At 35.3% G+C, this 22,043-nt stretch overlaps 3 protein-coding genes and 1 pseudogene across 5 annotated transcripts; 1 reads left to right on the top strand and 3 right to left on the bottom strand.

Moving 5' to 3' along the window:
- Positions 1-1,041: 1,041 nt before the first annotated feature.
- LOC107616826 (methyltransferase C9orf114 protein) lies at positions 1,042-21,389 on the bottom strand. Of its 2 annotated transcripts, XR_001614657.3 has the most exons (12): positions 21,093-21,389; positions 20,900-20,947; positions 20,627-20,791; positions 20,443-20,509; positions 19,781-19,842; positions 19,425-19,503; positions 19,034-19,149; positions 18,820-18,899; positions 18,573-18,642; positions 18,382-18,459; positions 18,098-18,284; positions 1,042-1,303 (listed from the first exon to the last, which is right to left on the bottom strand). XR_001614657.3 is itself a non-coding variant. In XM_016318742.3 (11 exons), exons 1-11 carry the CDS (start codon positions 21,306-21,308, stop codon positions 18,222-18,224), a joined length of 1,044 nt encoding a protein of 347 aa, XP_016174228.1. In that variant the 5' UTR covers positions 21,309-21,389; the 3' UTR covers positions 17,914-18,221. The 2 variants fall into 2 exon arrangements, 1 of the variants encoding a protein (XP_016174228.1); XM_016318742.3 differs by lacking the exon at positions 1,042-1,303 and having other exon boundaries at positions 17,914-18,284.
- On the bottom strand, positions 1,512-2,630 carry LOC107616116 (protein FAR1-RELATED SEQUENCE 5-like; annotated as a pseudogene).
- On the top strand, positions 5,380-11,120 carry LOC107616117 (protein root UVB sensitive 3). Its single transcript, XM_088499854.1, has 15 exons — positions 5,380-5,630; positions 5,702-5,759; positions 5,868-5,927; positions 6,006-6,044; positions 6,131-6,193; positions 6,297-6,353; positions 6,476-6,539; positions 7,130-7,213; positions 7,365-7,447; positions 8,309-8,438; positions 9,014-9,106; positions 9,300-9,438; positions 10,008-10,048; positions 10,142-10,329; positions 10,663-11,120. The coding sequence occupies exons 1-15, from the start codon at positions 5,506-5,508 to the stop codon at positions 10,756-10,758; spliced, it is 1,320 nt and encodes a 439-aa protein (XP_088355980.1). The 5' UTR covers positions 5,380-5,505; the 3' UTR covers positions 10,759-11,120.
- Positions 12,297-17,124, bottom strand: EMB1006 (Pentatricopeptide repeat (PPR) superfamily protein). 2 transcript variants are annotated; one of them, XM_088498130.1, is made up of 4 exons: positions 16,760-17,124; positions 15,774-16,000; positions 14,705-15,693; positions 12,297-14,025 (listed from the first exon to the last, which is right to left on the bottom strand). In XM_088498130.1, the coding sequence occupies exons 3-4, from the start codon at positions 15,583-15,585 to the stop codon at positions 12,717-12,719; spliced, it is 2,190 nt and encodes a 729-aa protein (XP_088354256.1). In that variant the 5' UTR covers positions 15,586-15,693; positions 15,774-16,000; positions 16,760-17,124; the 3' UTR covers positions 12,297-12,716. The 2 variants fall into 2 exon arrangements, with proteins under 2 accessions (XP_088354256.1, XP_088354255.1); XM_088498129.1 differs by having other exon boundaries at positions 15,774-15,919.
- Positions 21,390-22,043: the final 654 nt, after the last annotated feature.

Raw genomic sequence — 22,043 nt, 5'->3', positions numbered from 1 at the left:
GAACTACATTGATTAAAAGAACGAATCAAAATTTCGTCAATTTAATTTGATTCAAAACAATAGTTCAATTCTAGCTGGTTCAATTGATCTTAACTTGCATCATATTTTGTTTTCGAAAATGAAAAAGTTATACAAAATCTAATTTCACTGCTTGCTTTTACAAAAATCAAAACGACCATGAAACAACTAAAATTTTGAACAAAAACGAATTCAAATCTAACAATATTGATCGTAAAAAAGAAAAATTTATAGAAAAAAAGAAAAAAAAATTCACAGAAAAATCAAGAAGACAATAAAAACGAAATGAAAGAAGTCATTTACACTAAATTAATTATATATGTTACATTTAGTTAAAAGGTAATTGGCGCATAAATATAAAATACATTATTCCAACTTGATTGAACTAAGTATTTTGCTTGATTCTAAAATTTTTTGTTTTATTTGACTTTAGGTAAGAATATATAAAATTTCACCGAAAGTATGGCTATCACTTTACAATATATTTTTTATTATTAATTTTGAGTATTCAATGTTTATTATTCATTATTTAAAATTCACTTTGTTTGCGATATATTTTAGTGAAGATTAAATTGTGCAATCGAAGAAAGTCGCCTTATCAACATTTTATTTTGCATTATTGTAAGTTTAAATGTATTTATTTTTATAAAAATGTTATGTATACTCTAAAAAATTAGTTATCAAAATAATTATTATTTATTGACTTATAAAAATATATTTTGTTTAATTTATTTTTAATATATAATTTATATTTGTGTCTGATTTTTATTTCTTAGAGTACACTTGTTATTTTAATATTTTCATTAACCTGAATTAGGGTAAACATTTTTCCATTATATTTTTATTAAAAAATATGAAAGATTCAATTCATGCTATAGTCAACTCACTTGTTACACTCAAACTCAATTATGTTCTAGAAGTGGTGCTAGAAAGTAGAAACCCCAACACAAAAGAAAACATATATATATATTAATACATATATGTATATCTGAAAAAAAAAAAAAAAAAAAGAAGAAAGAATTATCAGTCAATCGTGTATGTATATCAACACCAATTATTCAATTAATTGTCAAAACAAGACTTTAGGTTAAAGGTTTAAAATATCATTAAAAAGCTCTAAAACAAGAAAATCTTAAAATGATAATAGTAATACAGTACACAGCTATACTTATACATACATTTCTTCAATGTTATTGATTGAATAGCATTCTCAATTACTTTATAGAAGGACAGGTTGTGTAACTAACGTTAACAGAAAGTATAGCTATTATAGTGAGTGTCTTGACTAAGAAGATTGATCCTGAATATAAGAGAGGTAGCATACTATATAATTTAGATCCTGAATGATCCACATGCAACCATATTATTCAACAACCATTCCATTATCAGCTTTTTCTTTTTAACACATAATTTACTTATTAGCTTTATATACTCAATTAGTCCAAAAGTAAGTTTATTCAATGATCCTCGTTGCTTATTAGTTCAATTCCACTTTACTTTCTTAACAAATCAAAACATAGTATAGTTTGATGGCTCATGAATTTTAGATAGTGTTGGAAGTGCTCCACAAACTCTCTTAGATTGTACCCGTTGTGTATAAAATTTTCAAGCTGCATATTCAAGGCCTCGCATTTCGATGTCGTCTTCAGTCTTGTGAAGAATTTCTCCCAGATATGCGCATTAGACCATGAATACTTCTTTGCATACATCTCCGCTATCCGCGAATGATATTCTAACCCGTGGTTTGCCACGCTGTCCGTCCATATTCTCTCAAATTCGTCAACCTCTAGATCTCCCATCAAGCATAGACAGAATTTCTTAAGAAATCCCAGCCGTCCAACTCTAGCAGTGGCGTTCCTTAACAAATACCAGCTACACAATCTCTGATGTGCACCGGGAAAAACTGTACTAACCGCTCTTCATGGCGAGGTTCCCGTCCATGATGACAAACTTCGGCTGTTTTCCTTTCATTGCCTCAAGAAATGCCCGCAACAACCACACATAGCTTCCTTCACTTTCGTTGCTCAAGATGGCGCAACCGAACACCACCGTCCTCATATGATGGTCCACCCCTGAGAATATTACCAAAGGGCACTTGTATTTGTTACGACCGTACGTTGCATCAAATCCCAGGACATTCCTGAACACGCTGTAGTCATAACGACTTGTACCATCGCACCAGAAGAGATGTTCCAGCCTATTGTCAACATCCAGCGAGTACTTCCAGAACATCCTAGAATCAGTGGTCTTTAGAGTTCCTAAGAACTTCAACGCGGCCTCAGCATCTGTCGCGCCAGCCCGCCTTTGCTTCTCTATCGCATTATATATGTCCTTTATCTCGAACCCAACAGTCTCGAATCCCCCTAACTGATTGGCAAAGGCGCGGAAAATTGTCGGCACCCGCATCCCAAATTTTCTCATGGAATTGATTTGGTGTAAATCGCCTTCCTTGACTACTCTGTGTGACTGCGACTGACCCCTGAACCTCGCATCCAGCATGGGATGATTATAGTTATCGCAGAATTTTTAAACAACCATCGCCCGCTGGCATCATCAACATGGACCTTAATCCAGGCTTCACACCCGCACCGCGTGATCGGTCGAGGATCCATCTTCTTGTCTTCCCGCTGCATGTGATTTCCGTCTCGCTCTCCTTCCCTCGAGCACACAAATATCTGCCAAATGATTTTGCCCTCCGCCCCCTGCTTTGTTCTGCGACCCACCTTGGACCTCCTGACTGAGAATCCCTTGATGCGACCGTATTCTTGTAGTAGTCATAAGCTGCCTGTAGGCTTGTGAACTCCATCGTAAGGACGTTCTTGGCTGTCAGGGAAGAAAATTCAATTGCGCCAAAGGACCCTATCCCGTCAACAATCCCCTGCTACTTCTGCATCTATGTTTGCATCTGCGATGGACGAATCCATCGCTTCTGCTTCCTCTACCAGCACGGTTTCGCCGCTTATTCCATCATCAGCATCCTGCAACGAACAACATGCGGCATGTGTGACAACAGACAGTGGGCCACATCAACATAAACCAGTCAAACAAAAATTCATAACATGAGCAACAAAACACACCTGCGACGCATGGACTCGGTCAAAATTAGATGAAAACTCGTAGCTTGGCTCCACAAACCCATTCGGCTGTAACAGTTCAAAAAATCGCAGTGAGCGAACAGAACATCGGCGTTATCAACCATAACTACGAACACACAACTATAATCCCAGACATCCAAAATAATCCAACTAAAACTCATTCAACTGTAATTCCAGACATACTAAAATAATCCAACTAAAACTCATTCGGCTATGTGCCATTCTAAACGGCAACCTCGAAAAATCAAACGGTTAAAACTATTGGGGGACACGGGGAGGCACGGGCCCCCCAATTGAAATCAATTTCTGCGCATACCTCCCCCGGCATTATCGGACGGTAAAAACCTCGTTGACACCGACAAAGCGTACCTGTGAATCTCGTTGCCCAGTGTGGTCCATTTCCTTCCCTTATTTGAACCTCGAGACAGCCAGATCTCGATGTATGCTTCCACGCCGTTCAATCCCGCGTTCTCCTCCGCCGTGCACCGCCGTCTCCGTGCAGGTCGACCAAAGGAAGCTTCACACTGACTCCAACACAGCTTTCACCCACCTATTAATGGAGTTCGGGACTTTGCTTTAATATCGGATTCTTGTCTCCTCCCCCTATTTTTTTTTCTTTTTTTATTTCATCCCCAACCGCTACTCTTGATTATTTGTGAACCAACCCCAATTTTTTTCGAAAATTGACTTCATTACCTGGTCCACCAAGGTCTTGAATATACTTTTTTCACCGAAAAAATGTCCTTGTCCAAATTAACATCACTGGCATAGTTTGTGGTTGGGGCCACTAAATTATACATTTATACCTTACAAAAACAATAATATGACCCAAAAAATTATACCTATGCTTAAAATATTAATATAAATAATCTATTTATATAATCTAAAATATATATTATTTGAAAGTATATATTAAAAATTATATTGTGTTTTAAAAAAAATTAAAATGTTTAAAAGTTTAAAACTTCTAAATTCTTAAATTTAGCTAGAATTTAAATATTATAAATTATAAAAAATTTAGCCAAATAATTATAATTATAATATAACACTAATATAAAATCTTAGTACAAATATATGTTAAAATAATAAAAATATAATTTTTAATTATTTTATTATAATTCAATTATTTCAATTAAAAAAAAATTCCTTCTGTCGTGTATCCCCGATTAATGCAGCCTCATATGCGACGCGCCAGGTGACAATAATGCAATAATCAAAATAAACGCGGGGTCTTCGCTAACCCGCTCGCCTACTATACCCTCTTTCTCTGCGGAGAATTCAAGCAAGCCATGCTTTTGAGGATCCATATGATGGTTAGTTCGAGTTAGCTAGCTGCTCATTCTCTTCAGGGTTGAAAAACACTAAGCTAATGGTCGACTGAAGCCTATTGAAAGAATTGTCTTCACATCACACTTTAGTCCAGAACGTCACATCTTACCATGATTGGTGGGAACGCGGGTCGCCAGTGCTATGGCATTTGGATTATGTAGATCCAAAATGATGAATGGGATTGTGGCACTCCACTCGCCGCTCGGCTTTTGGGTATGCCATAGCAGCGCTACTTATCTGATATCCCTACAGAGGAAAGCCCTTGATGTTCTAAGTTGGACTCTCTTTATTTGATGCCTGTCTGCTTTCTGCCTGAAGCTTGAAAGTAGTAGTAATGAATAAATCTTCTTGGTTGAAATTGTTAAATTTTTAAAATTAGTAAATTAATAACTGGAGTTGTTCGATAATTGATTCGATTTTCAGAACATTAATATTAGAAACTAAGATTTAGTTTAGTAAAATTTTTACTTTTTAAAAGTTGTAAAATCTGTATTTAATAAATTAAATTAAAAAAAATTAATAAGTCCAAATAATAACAAATATATTTAGTAAAATAATTTTTAAAATTATAAAATATTATAATAAAAATTTATATAAAAATTAAATTTAAATATTAATTAATATATAAAATTATATTAAATTTTTTAATTTTAATAAATACAAACTAATTTTAAAAACTCTCCTTAGTAGTTAGTACCTTAAAAAAATATCCCCAACTTTTAAAAACTATCATCTCAAACACACGAGCTTTTGATTTTCAAAAGGTGAAAACTCAGATGCAATCAATTTTATGTAAAGTTGATAGTTAAAAATCGTTAAATAAAAATTTAGTCAAATCAGTCAAATCATCTAACAGTTCTTGATTATCAACTTGAAGTGAAGTCTACCTCATCGTGAATTCGTGACATTCCACCTTTCCAAAAACACGAGGTGCGCCTCTTTCAAAACTCTACCACCAAATCAAGCCTAAAAGCAAAACAAAGTCAAAGTCAGTTGTAGGATTACAAAACAAGTTTCCAAGTGCATAGTGTGAAGTGAAGAAGAAGGAGGTCTGAAAGTGGCTATGACAGCAGTGTCCAACTCCAACGATACGGCCATAACCTTGGAAGAATGGAATGGCTCTTCCACCTCCAAGCTCTCTAAGACTTTCACCATCCAAGCTTCCTCTTCCTCTGTCTCCTTTAAAAGGTACTCTCTTTCTCGACCATCATAATTCACCTCTTTCCTCTTTTATTCGTGCTTCTCTCTCATTCACGCAGATCCGGTGCCCGTTTCACCCATCTTTGGAGACGATTATTGCAGGCATTAGTTCCTGAGGCAGGCCTTTTCTATTCCTAACATCTCAATAAAATAAAATAAAATAAAATAAAAAAAAGAGGAAACCTGAAATTTTGTAATTAATTGTTTGTTCTTCATGGCATACAGGGTTTTCCTAGCAGTGTGACTGCAGATTATGTTCCCTTTCAAATATGGGATACATTGCAGGTAAACTATGCAATGCAGAAAACAATGTTATTGAGGAATGTTCTTGTTTTGGATTTAACAATTGATTGATTGTGGCAGGGTCTTTCAACTTATACAAGGACCATGCTGTCTACCCAGGTAATTCATTTTTCATTGTGTTTATGTAGTAATCATTGTTTTGTGAATATCTAGGGTTTACCCGTGTTCAATATTATCCCTTTCAGGCTCTCCTTAGTGCTATTGGGGTTGGCGAGAAATCAGCTACTGTGATTGGTGCCACTTTTCAGGTATCAACTATTTGTGTTGTGTCTGATTGGTTAATGAGTGAACGCTAATTGTAAAATGGCGTATGGGAGATAAGAAGATTTTGATTGTTGAAACTATTTACAGTGGTTTTTGAGGGATCTAACCGGCATGCTTGGAGGTATCTTATTCACATTCTACCAGGTATGCATCTCATGTAATTTATTCAAGCGTATGAATTTGAAAATGAAATTTCTGGAAATAACTCCATGTGAAGTATCTTGCACTTTGGCTAACAATATTTCTGTTTAACTCACATGATGCAGGGATCAAATCTTGATAGTAATGCCAAAATGTGGCGTTTGGTTGCAGATCTTATGAACGATCTTGGTAGATTCTTTCACCATTTTTTTTTTTTTTATTTAAATTTTCATGCAACCATTTTCTCTACACATTTCTGAGATGTGCAGAAATAAGCCAATACTAATTATTTAAATTTGAGCACTGATGCGATAGTGATTCCTGGACTGAGATTGCAAATTGGTAGAGAGATGGGGAAAAGAGTAGAATTTTTCAATTATTCAGAAATACTTCGGTGCCATTTTAGATTGACATGACATAAGAATTTGCATAACGGAATTATTCTTTTCTCGTTGGAGACTCGAGCAAGAGAGGTGCTCCCGTATGTTCTGCTTATTGTTAGAATTCAATTTTACAAATTGAACACAAGTGAAAAAAGGGAGAATAGAAAGCATATACCTTTCAATAACACAATTTAAGAATATCAGAGGAGGACATATTCTACACAGAATCCTTTACTTGGCAACTACTGGCTAAGCCTTTTATTTATTTATTGGAAGTAAAAATTATAGCAGCAAAAAAGTGTAAACCTTTGCTGGTGCCAATCAGTGTTAAATAACATATTTCTTATTGCACTCTTCATATGTCAAATTAAATTTTATGCTCCTCTTTGATTGCAGGAATGCTAATGGACCTTATTTCGCCACTGTTTCCGTCAGCTTTTGTGATTATTGTTTGCCTAGGAAGCATATCAAGATCATTCAGTAAGTTCCATCACTTCTTGAAGTTGAAATATAGATTAGTAATGTGATTACGTGTTAGTTGTTAGCTGTAGGTCTCTTACCTCCTTATTCCAAATTTCCAATAAGTAAATTTCTTAATTTAGTCTCTAAATATACTTGAAATTTGAATTAGCTGGTGTTGCAAGTGGAGCCACTAGAGCCGCTTTGACTCAGCATTTTGCTCTTCAGGATAATGCCGCAGATATATCTGCTAAGGTACAAGTTACATTTAATGTTACATAAAAATTAAATTTTCAAAACGCAAAAACAAGGGAGGATGAGACCTAAGTCTTCCACTTTCTTAGAAAAAAACTATTTACTGCTATTATCTCTCTCTTGTTTACTCTTATTTACAAGCAATGGCAGCAGTATATAAGACAATCGCTAGGTGTAGTCACAATAGTAGCAGTTTTTATGTCTGTTACCTTTACCTTTTCTTTTAAAAGTATGTATGTGCATAGTTTTTTCTTTCTGTTTTAGGGTAAATCACCAAAAATGCACCCGGATTATTTTGGTGCTAACAAAAATGTTCCCGAATTTTTGTTATCGACAAAAATGTCCTCAAATTATTTAAAAATGTGACAAAAAAGCCCAAAATGAATATTATTTTTTATGTAAGTGGGAAATGACTTTTGTATTGGACAAACTACATATGCATTTGATCCAAAATTTTATAGTAATATTTAGATAACTATTTAGAAAATACACACAGAAAAATGGATAAAAATTTTGACTTTTAAATTTTTTTCATTTTTTAAAAGTATTATTGGTTATTGACAAAAAAGTCACCAAAAAATATATATACTTAGCGAAAAATCACAAAATTTTAAGGATAAACATTTCTCATTTTTCTAATCATGCTTGCAAAAAACCGCATCAAAATTCGGGAGCATTTTTTGAGAATATATATTTAATGTTGGACATTTTTTGTCACGTTTTTAAATAATTTGAGGACATTTTTGTCGATAACACAATTCGGGAGCATTTTTGTCAACGCGAAAATAATTCGGGTGCATTTTTGGTAGTTTACCCTCTTTTTAAATCATGTTTTGATGTATTAACATCCCATCTCTATAGGAAGGGAGTCAAGAAACAGTGGCCACAATGATTGGCATGGCATTGGGCATGCTTGTTGCTCGCATCACCATAGGACACCCACTAGCCATTTGGGTTTGTTTTTTGTCCCTAACCCTGTTCCATATGTATGGTATGTCCTACACATTTTTATCTTTAATGTATATTTGATACACTTGTCTCTTGCATAGTTCTTGTGTTGCACAATCAACGAGAGGAAAAAAAAAAAATGAAAGGAACACATTGGGCTTATGGACCTTATCAAGTAGTAACTGCTGTTAGAGATTGATAGTATTAACTTGATGACAGTGCTGTAGTTGGTCAGAGTTCAAGTTTCTAATATCAACGTGTTTGGGGAAAATTAGCACTCCAATCTTTTCAGAAAAGAAAAAAAATTGGACAATATTTTCTTTTTTACACCAAAAATAATTTTAGTCTTACAAATATTAGTGGCAGTTTGAGATAGAATGTAAAAGGAATAGGATTTTGATCGCGTTAAAATCTTAAATTAATCCATGACATTGAGATCTTAGGATATCACTTTCTCAAACAGTTGAAAATATTCAACTTAATGGTTCCAAATAGTCTGAAGGTAGATAAATACCGTTTCCATGCATAGCTTCTTTGTAAAGAGGTATTTCCTCCCTAAATACATGTCCTAAATCATTGACGGAAACCTGATGCCCCAAATCTTGTCTCTTTTCATAGCGAACTACCAAGCTGTGCGGTGCCTAGCATTGACCTCATTAAATCCTGAAAGAACCACTATTCATTTGCAGCATTTCATGAAGACAGGCAAAGGTATTATCTTCTTTTATTTTATCTTACTTCATGGTAACTACAACTTATCTTTGATGTCAAGCTATTTATACAGAAAATTTGTTTATTTATTTATTGAATCTTAGCATTAAATTTACTACTCATACTTATTAATTATTAATCTGTATTTCATTTTTCTTATGTATATTAATCCATGTTTCTAATCCTTTTGCAGTTCTGTCACCTGAACAAGTCTCTGCAAAGGAACATGTTTTACCTCTTAAGCTCACTGTATGGAGCTCAAAGAATGCTGATTTGCTGTATACAAAAGTACATTTAGGTACAAGGGTTTCATCATTAGATAACATGGAAATGTGAGTGGCTTCCTTATCCTTTGAGAAATTTTGTTTCTTAATCCATGAATAATACTTTAACAACCTTCTGGGTTCTGCCTTAACATATGATCACTGCTTTATTATTTATTTCAAGATAATGGTTCACTTTCTGTTCTAACCTCTAATGGCCCAAAATCATGGCATTGTAAACTCATGCCATGTTAAGCTCTAACTTTTTGAAAATGTTAAGCAGTTTCTTTTGGACTTGAAACCTTGACAATATACAAGTTCATCGAACTTTGTGAAGAAATGTAGTTTTTATTTTCAAGATATGGTGCAGCAAGAATTGAATTTAAACCTTTTCGTTATAAAAGCTCTACTATATGATCCTTCTCTCCTGCAAGTTTATGCTGTTGGGTGGCGATACATGAGTGGTACATTTAACTAAGTTGAAAGCAATTGTCAATTCTTGCTCAGCATGTGTTATCATTTATCAGTACTACGTCTAAACTTAAGCTGCATGTTTATTCTCGATTATTGTTAGAAATAGCAGTAAAACTTCATTAATAAACCTTACTTGGAATTTTCTTTTTGTTAAATGATGACAGTAAGGAGCATTTGCTTTCTGCAGCATCTTACTATGCAAAAGGTTGAGCTCTCTTCATAATGTTTATCTACTAACTTTCACCTTTCCATTTGATGTCTTAAACCTTAGTTCATTTTTTGTTATTTTCACCTATAGCCAAGTACTTACTAGTTGAAAGGAACGGAACTGTTAATGTTATTGTGCATAAAGATTCAAATGCTGCTGACATTCTGAAATCATTTGTTCATGCTCTCATTCTTGCAACGAATGTCTCTGAGAGCAAATCTTCGCATTCAGACAGCCAAATGTGGATCGATAAGCACTACGACGTGTTTATTCACAAGGTATTCAAGCTTCTGGTCAAATTCTATTTAGCTTCTTAGTTTTGAAAGTGCGACTGGATATATTAACATTGGTGCATGCTATGGTGGCTTTGGTGGCTTCGGTGTCTTAAAAGGTGTTGCTAAAATTAAAGTAATGCTGTTTTACTATTTAACAACGCTTTTATTAAAAAAAAAAAAGTATTATCAAAATAAAAAAAAAAAAGGTGACTTCAATTTTAACATTTGTATAGTCATTGTAGCCACTATAGTCACCGTAACCATAGGTACCACAGACTTCACCATTAACATTTACCACTAATGATACGGGAATTAAACTAAATTGATTTTGGGCAGCTCAAGTCATTAGGCTGGAAAACAGAACGGCTTCTATCACCTATAATATGGAGGGCAAACTGGATCTATAAAGCATCTGAAAAGAAAGCCGATTAGGTTTCAGTACATGAATATTGTTCTAGAGAAGGCGACTAGCAGCACCTTCGGACTGGAGAGTTGCTTGAAGTGGAGTTGAGTTATGGTTGACAACGTTAGCATGATCTTTTATAAGTTATTTATGATTTCGCTGTGATGCTATGAAGATAAAGAAAGCTTGACTAGTTGGTTGCATTGCCCTTCCACCCAACCTAATGATCTGTGTATTCATTTTGGCTCCGAGCTAATACACTCTTCCATCATTAAATATGGTGTTTGACGCATCTAACGCGGATGATACATTCCAGATGTATATGTTAGCACAGTGTATGAGCAAGAAGTTAGAACAAATAAAGCATCCTTTTAATAGATGAATATTTATGTATAGAGCTCCTTTTAATAGATGAATGAATATTTATGTATAGAGCTTTTGTTTTACGGAAAATACATGTTTCCTGAGGCTGCATTTGTTTGTGTTTTTTGACAAGACAGAATATGATTATGAGACGGAGACAATAGAATAAAAATATTAAAAGTTATTCTGTGTATTATGTTTGAATACAATGTACAAGACACTAATGTAATATCTTGAATTATATTTGGATAGATATAAACAAGACAAAAATATTATGTAAAATGACTACAATAGTCATGTCATCCCAAGCTCTCATACCCTCCTCTCTTTTTGTCTCTCACTCAGTTCCTGAAGTTGTAAAATATAACTCAAGTCATGTGTTGAAAAATAGAATTAATATTTATTATTAATTTGATTATATGCATTGTGTATATTAGGAATTAGACATTTATAGGAACTAATCATGACTCAACTAAACCTGTGTCTCAAGTATGACTCAACTGCTGTATGATACTTTATTGTGGCTCGATTATTCACAACTGTAGATTTTAGTCATTCATAGATGCTTAGCAATTAGCATTGAGTAATAAGCAAGTACACTTCTTGTTATTGTCTGTGTCACTTGCAGTTTGTCACTAATTTTTTATATCAATTTTTTTGCATCAAGTAAAAACTAATTTAGTTCAAAAGTATGCACTAACATAAACAAAATTCTGCACTAACATAAACCAAATTCTGCATCAAACTTTTCTACACTAATTTGCATAAAAATTTCTGCACTAATTAAACACAACACAAATAGAATTTACAATTTTTTCAACATATTAAAATCTAAAACAATTTTTTCATTCATTCATTCACAGTATCATTGTAAAAATTTAAGATTCTGTCAAAAGAAAAAATGGTAGGTCTTATTCTTATATAATTTTTAGATGTCTTATTCTTATATAATTTTTAGATTGACAAATCATATAAAACAATAAAAACGAAAAAAAATAGACAAAGAGGAACAAAATTCTGTTTAATAAAAAAATAAAAATAAAAGTAAAGCAACAAGAGGAGAGGCAGAATAATACCTAATTATATGACCAAGAAAAAAAATAAAGAGAGACAGAGCAAGAAAAAGACATTACTTGAAATAGAAGTGAAAAGAGAAGAGACCGAGAAAGAGAAATCAAGAAGAGAATACCTGGGGAAAAGAGAATCCAAAAATAAAAAGTCGTTTGGTACCCCTTAAATCAAGTATTTCAGTTCAAGTCTTGTACAAAGAGAATCCAAACCTAATATCTCCCGTGGGATTTTTATAAGTTGAATTCTAACAGAGCTTAACGAATTAGTGGCCTACATTCAAAAAATAAAATTGAAAAAAAAAAATAAAAAATATCCTCAACTGTCAACCCCTTCCATTAAAAAATGTATGAAATCAAGATGAATATGTGATTGCTTAACAAGATCCCTTCGGCATACAACTTCCTGAAACGATAAAGGTGCCCCCAGAATAAATAAGAACATGGTTGATTGAAGAGGTTATGTATGATAATAACATGTACCGACTAAAATTGAATTCAAGATGCTTCCAATGTCATTCCTTCTGAGAAATAAAAGCGTCAAATTGAACTTACATTCACTGGGCACTAGCATCAGCACTACGTTTCGTTACATGTTTCTTCCTATGCTTCCAAAACTCATCTTTCTGTCTTTTTACTTTTGTGATGCCCATCTTACTATTAACTATACCAACCAAGGCACTCCTATCCTTCCTATTCTTCTTTGCAGCTTTTACATCAAGAATCGACCGAAGCTTCTGGTATGAAGCCAAATCTGGTACCTGCCTAGTCTTGACCATCTGCTTGTGGTAAAAGAATGCACGCTTAAAATCTCGGACGCGAACATAGGCATATATCATAGTCGAATAGGTGACAGAATCTGGTTTTAAGTTGAGATTTTCCATCTCTTTCAACAACTGAGGCAGCTTTGAATGTCGCCCTCCTCGTGCATATGCATTCATCAGCATATTGTATGTCATCACTGTTGGGTGTAATCCCATTTTCCCGAATTCGGAAATGACATCTCTTGCTTCCATGTATCGACCTTGTTTAGCAAAACCATCAACAAGAATGTTGAACGTAACACGTGTTCCTTCAATTTTGTCGAGCATCATCAACTTCCATATTTTCATCAAAGTTTGGGTGTCGCCGGCACGCCTAAATGCATCTAGTAAAGCAGTGTAGGTTTCTATGGAAGGTTTGATTCCTTCCCTTTGCATGCTTTCATATGCAGCATAAGCTTTCTCATGCCAGCCACTAATTGAATACGCATGTATCAGAGCTGTATAAGAATGTGAAGTGGGTTGTATGCCAACTTTCTTCATCTTCAAGAATGCATCGGAGGCCATGTCACACATCTTTTTCTGCTTCCCATATGCGCTAATTACACAAGTATATGATTTCACATTTGGCTTCAAGCCAACATCCTGCATTTCTTCCAGAAGCTTTTCCACAATCTTCGGCTGCATTCTTCTGCTGTATGCATGCATTAGAATGTTGAAGGTAGCCTCAGTAGGCTTAATCCCTTTAGATTTCATCTCAACAAAAAGGCCTTCAGCTTCTTCTACATGATTGGATTTACAATATGCATCCATCAGAGTGTTATACACAATTGCATTTGGAGAGATCCCTTTCTTCTCCATTTCGATTTGGATGATGAGAGCTTCATTCACTAGACCCTCAACACAAAATGACTTTATTAATGCACCTAAAACTTCTTCAGACCATTGGACCCCTTTTCTGTTCATTTTCTCAAAAAACTGCCATGCATCTTTCGCACTATGGCCAAGTGTTCTCATAAGGACAATCATAATAGAGCACGTAACATGATCTGGTCGAATATTTTCAGTTTCCATTACCTCGTACACCTTCCAAGCATCTTCATACCTAAAAAGAGTCAGATTATCTTAGTTCTTGTGCAATAAGGTCATAAAGTTTCGATAAAGTTTATCGTTGTTTATAGGCTGCTTCATAACAAACTAACGAAATGAACCTAAGAGGCTAAAACAGAACAGTCCTACAGGTTAAAGGACTTCAACGTGCCATAAATGGAAAACGGAATTGGAATGAAGACACTTAGCCCTCACTGGAATAACCAACATCTTGCTGAATCATCAAGGTAATGATCAAACAAAGAAAAAAAGTTTCATAAATTTTATTTCGAGCAATTTCAAGAACCCATATTAAAATACAGAAACATTTTAAAAAAAATAAAAAATAAAAACTATAAGAAAACAATATATTTTGCCAGAATTGCAGCTCAAAGATGCTGCATTAAGTCATTTCTAATGTAATACATACTAACAATATTGATCATTATGCTTCAAAAGGTGAAATATCAGCAACAAAACCTTATCCCACTGAGTGGAGGCGGCTACAAGGATTAAATGTCACCACATTGCTGTCATGTCATATATGTGTCTACCCCATCCATACTCAAAACAACAAGCGTCTAATTTTCAATATAAGCAAGAATAACAAGTATTTGATTTGCATCTTTTTTACATACACTAATCTTCCTGAGCGACAAACAAATTACATTAAAAAAAGGTCAAGAATTATGCACCTGCCACCATCCAGAAGGCCTGAAATTGCAGCATTATAAACATGAACATCTTTGAACTCCGTTGTGGATGGCAAGTTCCTGAACAAAACCATCAACTTATCACCCATCCTCGCCCGCCCCAATGCCGGGAACAACACAGTACACGAGCGCGGTGTAACAAGCGAAGGCTCCTGAGACCTCATCCACTGAAAGAAGTACAAGCAACATAATATAAGCTTCTCCTCCTCAAGAACTTCAAGAACCTCCCAGCAATCTTCCTCACTGACCCTCCCCTCAAAGCCTTTGTCCAAAGCCTCTTCAAGTGTCAAATTCTCAGGGAGGTTCCTTGCCAGATGAACAATTTCTCCAACAATGCCCTGTGGGAGTTCCTTCTTCCACTCGATTTTGTTGTCTTCACCTTCTTCTTCCTCAATACTAAATGGAACTTGGTCCAAACCCATCTCAATTTCTTCCTCTTGTTGTTCATCAGAGTCAAGGGCGGTATCCACAGCAAGGTGCCAAGAAATTCGACGGTTCTTCTGGAGGGTCAATTTGCCTTGAGTTAGAGGGTCTTGTGAAGGAACCAAAGTCCTTTCTTTGAAGAATTTATAGATTGGGTCACAGGGTTGCTCTTCTTCTTGTGCTTCTTTTTGTTCTTCATGTATTATTTCTATAGCCTCAACATCTTCCTCTTGCTGTTGGAGATAAGGGAGGAAAATGGGGGTTGGTGTAGAGATTGGTGCATCGTAGGAAGAAGAAGCGGAGAGGGAGAGTGAGGTTGTTGGGATATTGGAGGGTTGAATGAGAAAGGAGGGTTTGGAAAGAGAAGGAGGGTGAAGAAGGCAGGTGGTGAAGGAGCTACAAGGTGTCACTCTCAGGTTCAGAGTCAGACTTCCCATCATTCTCTTTCTCTGCGCAAACGGATTTTTATTTCACTATCGAACTTTTGATGTATTTCTGAATTGTGAAAGAAATTCACGCTACCATTGATCCTTCCTATGTCATCATTCCTGCAATTTTATGGTTGAGAAATGAACCAAGAGGGAAAGAGACAGATGGCAGAGTCGAGTTGAGAGAGGAAGCAAAGTACCGCCAGAGAAAGAAGCGCTGATTACGATGGCGCTTGGAACAAACAATGTGGAGAAGAGAGACATCGCGGTGCTTGGGATGGCAGCGCTGGCTGCAACCAAGAGAGAGGCCACGGCGGCGGTAAAGCACAGCGACGAGTAAAGGCCACTGCCAAACAGAAGCAGGTCAGAACCGGACCGGTAGTTGACCTGGTCATACAACTGGGTCACTGGTTCAACCGGTGGGTCACTGATTCACCCGGTTGAACCGGTCATAATTAAATAAATATGTAAAATTATAAAAATAAAATTAAAAGTTAAAATACATCTCTTCACAAACATATTAGTAAAAATCAAGTATTAGACATAACTGCTTATGCAAAAAAATAATAATAAATTCGTCACTAATACAAAATAATTTCTCAATTTAAATGAACAAGAGAGAACACAAGATAACACAACCGGTTTCTAATGGTGTTTGTGATGAAGACATTTTCAAATTAAAATTCTATCCCCAAAATAAAATAGAAAAATTCATCTCAGAACAATTTTCAACAACAAATTCAACTTAATGATGATTTTCAAAGAAAAAACTTTAGCAAAGTGATTATTTCAGCAAGTCAGTTCAAGGTTCATGATAATCAGTAACATTTAACTCTAATGATTTTTAACAACAAATTCAAGGTTCAATCCCTAACAAATTCAGGCTTCAATCACTAACAAAAATTTAACTAAGTGATTATTCAGCAAGACGGCAACAAATTCAAGGTTCAATCACTAACAAATTTAACTTAGTGATGATTTTCAGCAACAACAAAAACTAGCTCAGTAATATTTTCAACATATTATTCAAGGTAACAAATTATTGTCAGTGATGATCTTTTAAGGAAAAAACTAGTTCAGTGATATTTTCAGCAATAAATACACCTTTCAGCAACAAAATCAAAGTGCAGTGATGAATTACAGCAACAAACTGAAACAGAGAACGGGGGAATTTGTTGGAACTCACCAAATCGGTTTGGGTTGCACGAAAGAAGCTGACGGCGAGACAGAAGACGACAACGACGACCAGCCCCAGGACCTTCTGCTTCTGCCTCTGACGCCGAGAGCGGAAGGAAGGCGCGCGACTGAGTGCGAGACGGTGAGCGACGAAGACGACCAGACGGGACCTGCTGCTTCTGCTGCTGGCGACGACGAGCGCAGGGAAGGGACGCGAGCGCGACCCAGTGCGAGAGGGTGACGATTGACAACACAGAGACCGACGACGAGCTTGATGGGAGACCGGAGACGAGAGAGGGAGAGAGCTTGAGTGCGAGAGCCAGTGAGAGAGGTGAGTGAGCTCAAGCTTCAGGCTTAAGCAGAGAGTGACCACACAAAGAAGGTAGGCCTAGGGCAAAAGCGTTTGAACTTTTGCTGAAGTGAAACGGCGTCGTTTACAAAATATTAAAAAAGAAAAGATAAATTAATTCTTGACTTTTTAATCTGCATATATTTAAGTTATTGAGGATTTAAAAATACATTTAAGTCTCCTGTCATTTTCAAAATCTAGACATATCCATCTTTGAGTTTAATTTGACCAATTTTAAAAACTCTTTTGAGTTTAATTTGACCAATTTTAAAAACTCTTTCACATGTACATCCATATCAACTAGATTAGTACAACAGAATCACGTTTAATTTTTTCGTTGAGTCTAATAGACCCAAGCAAACATGAGAGATCGATATGTCCTAGTTTTGAAAAGAATAGAGATTTAAAAGTATTTTCAAATCATCGAAAACTTAAATGCCTGCGAATCAAAAGGTCAATAACCTATTTATTCTTTTCTAAAAAAAAATGCATGATGCGGTCCGAATTACCTAAACTGGCCGGGTCATCGGTTTGATTAAGAAAACCTCACGGGTCAAAATCGGTTTTTATCTGGTCTGATGTTTGGACAGTTTGAAGAGTGACTTAGTCTGGCCAAATAATTAGATAACTGAATTTTCAGTTGAACTGGCCAAATCGAGTTGGATTTGATAACTATGAAAGCAGCAGAGAGTCTAAAGAGGGAGCAACCATGGATAAAGTTTGTATTTTTTGGTGAGCAAAGGTTAATAAGAAACGAAAAGAAAGCAAAACAAAAATAACGGTAAACAAAACAAAGATGAGCCGCCTATGTCATCCATGCGAAATCGAATATACTACCACGTACCTCAAATTTTAACAATCAGTCGTCGACATTATTTACATTTCGTTGTATCAGCATAAAGGCAGTTTTTATAATTTTTGGGTTCGAAAATTTTCTATAGCAAAGCCTTTTATTTATATTCCTTAGAAAGCACCAATGACTAACAAAAAAAAACAAACGTATTCATTCTATCTTGCAACATTGCAGCCACAGTCTGAAGGATGAGCTGAAAACATAAAAATACTGATGTGGAAGCAACTGTCGCTGTTGATCGCGCTACATGAATTCTAGACGCCACAATATTTAACTCTGCAATGCTCTACTAATTGGTTCTTGGAAGTATTGAAGAGAGATAAGAATTGCTTCCTATTCAAGAAAAAGATGTTCATTAAGCAATGATTCAAGCGGATAGAAAAGAATTTGATTAATCCAACAAACAGATTAGAGGAAAATTAGAAATCACCTCAGTTCGAATTGTCCTACTTCCCTGATGTGGACATGTATTTAAGTATACATTAAATGCATCCCCTGCATTTTTCCCCTGTAACAGGAAAAGGGCTTGTATTCAAAGATTTATGGCAAAATTGATCAAATATTTGATTGGCAGTAGTCTCAAGAGTAAGCACAATGTACAAAATAGTAATTGAACAGTACCTTCAAGTTATCATCTTCTTCAATACTCTCTTCCAGCCCAGCCAATCCACCAAAGGCAATCAACAAATGTCTAACAATATGGTGTAAGAAGAAAAAGAATGAAGTTAATAAATCATATTCAAAAGCTTAATTTGGATCATAAACAACAATAACGATAAGAAAAGCAATGGCTTTTCATACCCAACTCTTAGAAGTTAGAATTAATAAGCCATGTTAACTTAAAGCTTATGCTATAACAGAAGTATACCTGAAAGAAGGTATTTCAAGCTCATGAGACTTAATAATTTGACCATGCTCAGAGGTACCTATTATATAATCATAGCCACCCTGTCACGATAACAATTCATTAGAAGAAAGGGGGGTTGTATGCTCATATAATACAGAGGAGAGGGAGAGAGAAGGAAAGAAAGGAAGGGGACGGAGAAAGAGGGCGGGGGGGTGGGGGGGGTGGGGTTTCATACCTTGTGCATGCAATCCTTAAATACTGAGCTAATATTACGTGCATAGCGCACTTGATATCCCCAATATTCACCTTCTTCCCTAGGCTTGGATGACGACACAACCTGGCGTGGTAAATCTAGATGAAGTACATGTATTTCAAATTAGCATAAATTCATATAGCAAAGATGTTTGAAGTATTTAGCACTGGTCTTCAGCAAAGTGATCGTCTGTAGTTCCTCGATAATCACCTGACACTTAAATTTTCTCTTGTCATGATTATAATTTCTTTTTCAATTTTCCCTTCCCAAAAAAGTTTAACACTAATACCATATGGCACAATTTACAACAAAAAGCTTGTGAAAAATCTTGAGCATAACTAAATAAGTGAAAAGAAAAGATCAAATATATTACCAGAATCCAAATTGCGCTCGGCACCCATGGCTACCGTGACTCTTCTTCCTGGTTCCAGTAGTTGGTCAACTACAACATGCTGCATATGTTTGCGTACTTTATCAGATCATACGCAAATTAACAAGCATTACAACTTTCAGAATGAAATAGAAGAAAAGGAAAAGAAAAATGTAACAGACACAGGGAATGCTGTTACGTTATTTTAATCATTTATCAATGTAATTGGCATAGATGCCAACGTCCAAACAACTCAATGGGGGAACATGAATGAATATGTGGATAAGGAACATTGGGATTGCATGCAGGAAAAGAGAAACATGCTGAGGCATAGTAAACTATGATATGTAAAACCATACCTTAGCTAAACCAACATCAACTAGTGTTCCCGTTGAGTTTGAATTACCATTTATTGTGACACCTACAAAGTTATTGCAACATATCAAAACCTGGCCAGAATGACCACAGAGAAAACAACAAATGAAACACCAATGCTATGCTAGTACAAGGTTTCTAATTCAACAGTTTTTTATTAAACAATGAAGTTAGTAAAAGAGAAATAAAAGCCAGTTCAAACAAAAGAGGTATCATGTCCTCTTAAGTCTTATTTAAGGTACATGATTACAATAAAGATCATGAATCCCCTGTGCATAACCACCTGGGTTAAAAACAATGATAAACAAGTATTATAGGCCTCTTCTAGCAGCTAAGAAGCTTCAGCTAACCAAAACTCAACACACAGAATACATGGATCAGCTGGAGCAACTAGACTCTCCATCAGAAACCAAATATGTAGTTAAACCATTCAAAGCAAGGTCCATTTCTATTGTTTCTCTTTAAGTTTACTCAGGTGTTCCACTACCCATTTGACTAAACTTTCTTAAGTCATTCCTTGTAATTTACTTTTCCCCAAAGGGCATACCTTCTCATATAAGCAAAAGTACCTAAGATGAAAGCTAACCATCCCATACAAGAAAATACATGCTGTACAGTGAAGTTCTACTTGAAAGACAAGACCTACCTTCCCTATATGGACCCCACTCATGTTTGCGCAAATGGTGCGGGGGATCAAGGGGTGGCAACAGGCCCTGCAAATTGCAACACAAATAACCCAAGTTAACCCTGGACTAAACATTCAACAAAATAAACTCTAAAAATGCAGATAATAACAGTAAAGAATAAGCATCATAGTGAGTTGTTCCAACCACAAATCTGAGGCTGTTATGCATAGGGAACAAAGCCTTCCTCAGATACTGAGGCGTCTCAAGATATCGCAGGATTCGGATGAGAAAAGCTGCACCACTTTCATCATCTGAATTCTCCATCACGGGGTCCCTATTTGGCTCCCCATTATTATCAAACACAACAACCTATGTACACAAGAAAAAAAAAAAAAAAGCAATTATCAATCTGAAAACATTCAAAGCACCAAACTGAAAGTAACATATGATAAATGTAGAGAGCAAAGCATTAGCAACCTCGTCGATACAGAAAATAGTTGCAGCACGAGCGATTTGACCAGCCAGCTGAAACAGAACACATTTTTTGAACAAGGATAAGAAACAAAATTAGGAAAAATATTCAGAAACTCTTGAACTGAAGCAAGTTGCTTCTTTTTTATTCCCTTTCAGTTAGTGAGTGAGTAAATAGAGAAGAGAGTAGGGAGCGGACCCGAGTGGCGAGGTCAAGGGTTGGAACGTTGTCAATGATGGAAGCAGGCACAGCTATGCTCACTGTGGCCCTCTCTTTTGGTTTCTCGTTCTTCTTATTCTTCTTCTTCTTCTTCTTGAGCTTCTTCGCATTATCAGAGTCGTCACCGTTTCCATCGTTAGGGTTGAGCTGAGGAGATTCGGCGTCTTCGTCTCTTCTCTTATTCTTCTTCCCCATCTCTCTCGCGATGAACTGATCTCTTTTCAGGGTTTTAGTAGAGACTCCTATTTCCTTCTGTTTTTTCTATTTTTTTTTTTTTATCAAAGATATGGAGACTCAAATCTGCAACTTCTTAATTGAGTATAGAAAGATTATGTCATTTGAGCTATTATTTTTTGGCAAAAATTTAACAAAGTCATGTTACCACCAAGCCAAATGTATCTTCTCTGTTTTCTCTATCTTTGCTTAATCATATTATATCCTATTAATACAACTTTTTTATTTAAATTTTCTTAATAATAATATCCGTTTTGTTAGGAACAATTTCTTTTTAACCAATAATTTGGAAAATGGATTTTTTTTTATTGTCATTTTCATCGGATATTGGAGACCAAGAAATAGTGTGTAAGAAAATGTCATACTTAATAATATATATAAAAAAAAAAGAACCATTATTAATAATCAGCTCATAAAATATCAGATGAGTAAAAATTAATAGAAAGAATTTTTAAAAAAAAATATTAACTGATAGTTAATTAGAAAATAACCAATATAATAATTATTTGACTGCGCTTTTAACTAAATGCACCTTTTTCACAAGGTTCTTGCAAATTGCAATGGTTTGCTTTTTACCTTTACGTGCAAGATGACAAGATCTTTCTCGGTATTATTTCTGCTTGGTGAATCCTTTGTCTCAACGTCCATTTCAAATAGATGAAAATTAAGAGAGTAAAAGACACAATTTTGAATTTT

Source organism: Arachis ipaensis, chromosome B9 (genome assembly GCF_059453495.1).
Source record: "Arachis ipaensis isolate K30076 ecotype BB chromosome B9, ASM5945349v1, whole genome shotgun sequence".
Classification (NCBI taxonomy): Eukaryota; Viridiplantae; Streptophyta; class Magnoliopsida; order Fabales; family Fabaceae; genus Arachis; species Arachis ipaensis.
This window is presented reverse-complemented; position numbering and strand designations above follow the sequence as displayed.

Coding starts and splice junctions, on each gene's coding strand:
- LOC107616117 (XM_088499854.1), top strand. CDS start 5,506: ATGACAGCAGTGTCCAACTCCAACGATACGGCCATAACCTTGGAAGAA. Junction 6,194..6,296: donor TGATTGGTGCCACTTTTCAG/GTATCAACTATT, acceptor AACTATTTACAG/TGGTTTTTGAGGGATCTAAC. Junction 10,049..10,141: donor AGCATCTTACTATGCAAAAG/GTTGAGCTCTCT, acceptor TTTCACCTATAG/CCAAGTACTTACTAGTTGAA.
- EMB1006 (XM_088498130.1), bottom strand. CDS start 15,585: ATGATGGGAAGTCTGACTCTGAACCTGAGAGTGACACCTTGTAGCTCC. Junction 14,026..14,704: donor GGCCTTCTGGATGGTGGCAG/GTGCATAATTCT, acceptor GACTCTTTTTAG/GTATGAAGATGCTTGGAAGG.
- LOC107616826 (XM_016318742.3), bottom strand. CDS start 21,308: ATGGGGAAGAAGAATAAGAGAAGAGACGAAGACGCCGAATCTCCTCAG. Junction 20,792..20,899: donor CTATTTTCTGTATCGACGAG/GTTGCTAATGCT, acceptor TTGTGTACATAG/GTTGTTGTGTTTGATAATAA. Junction 18,460..18,572: donor AAGAAGATGATAACTTGAAG/GTACTGTTCAAT, acceptor TTCCTGTTACAG/GGGAAAAATGCAGGGGATGC.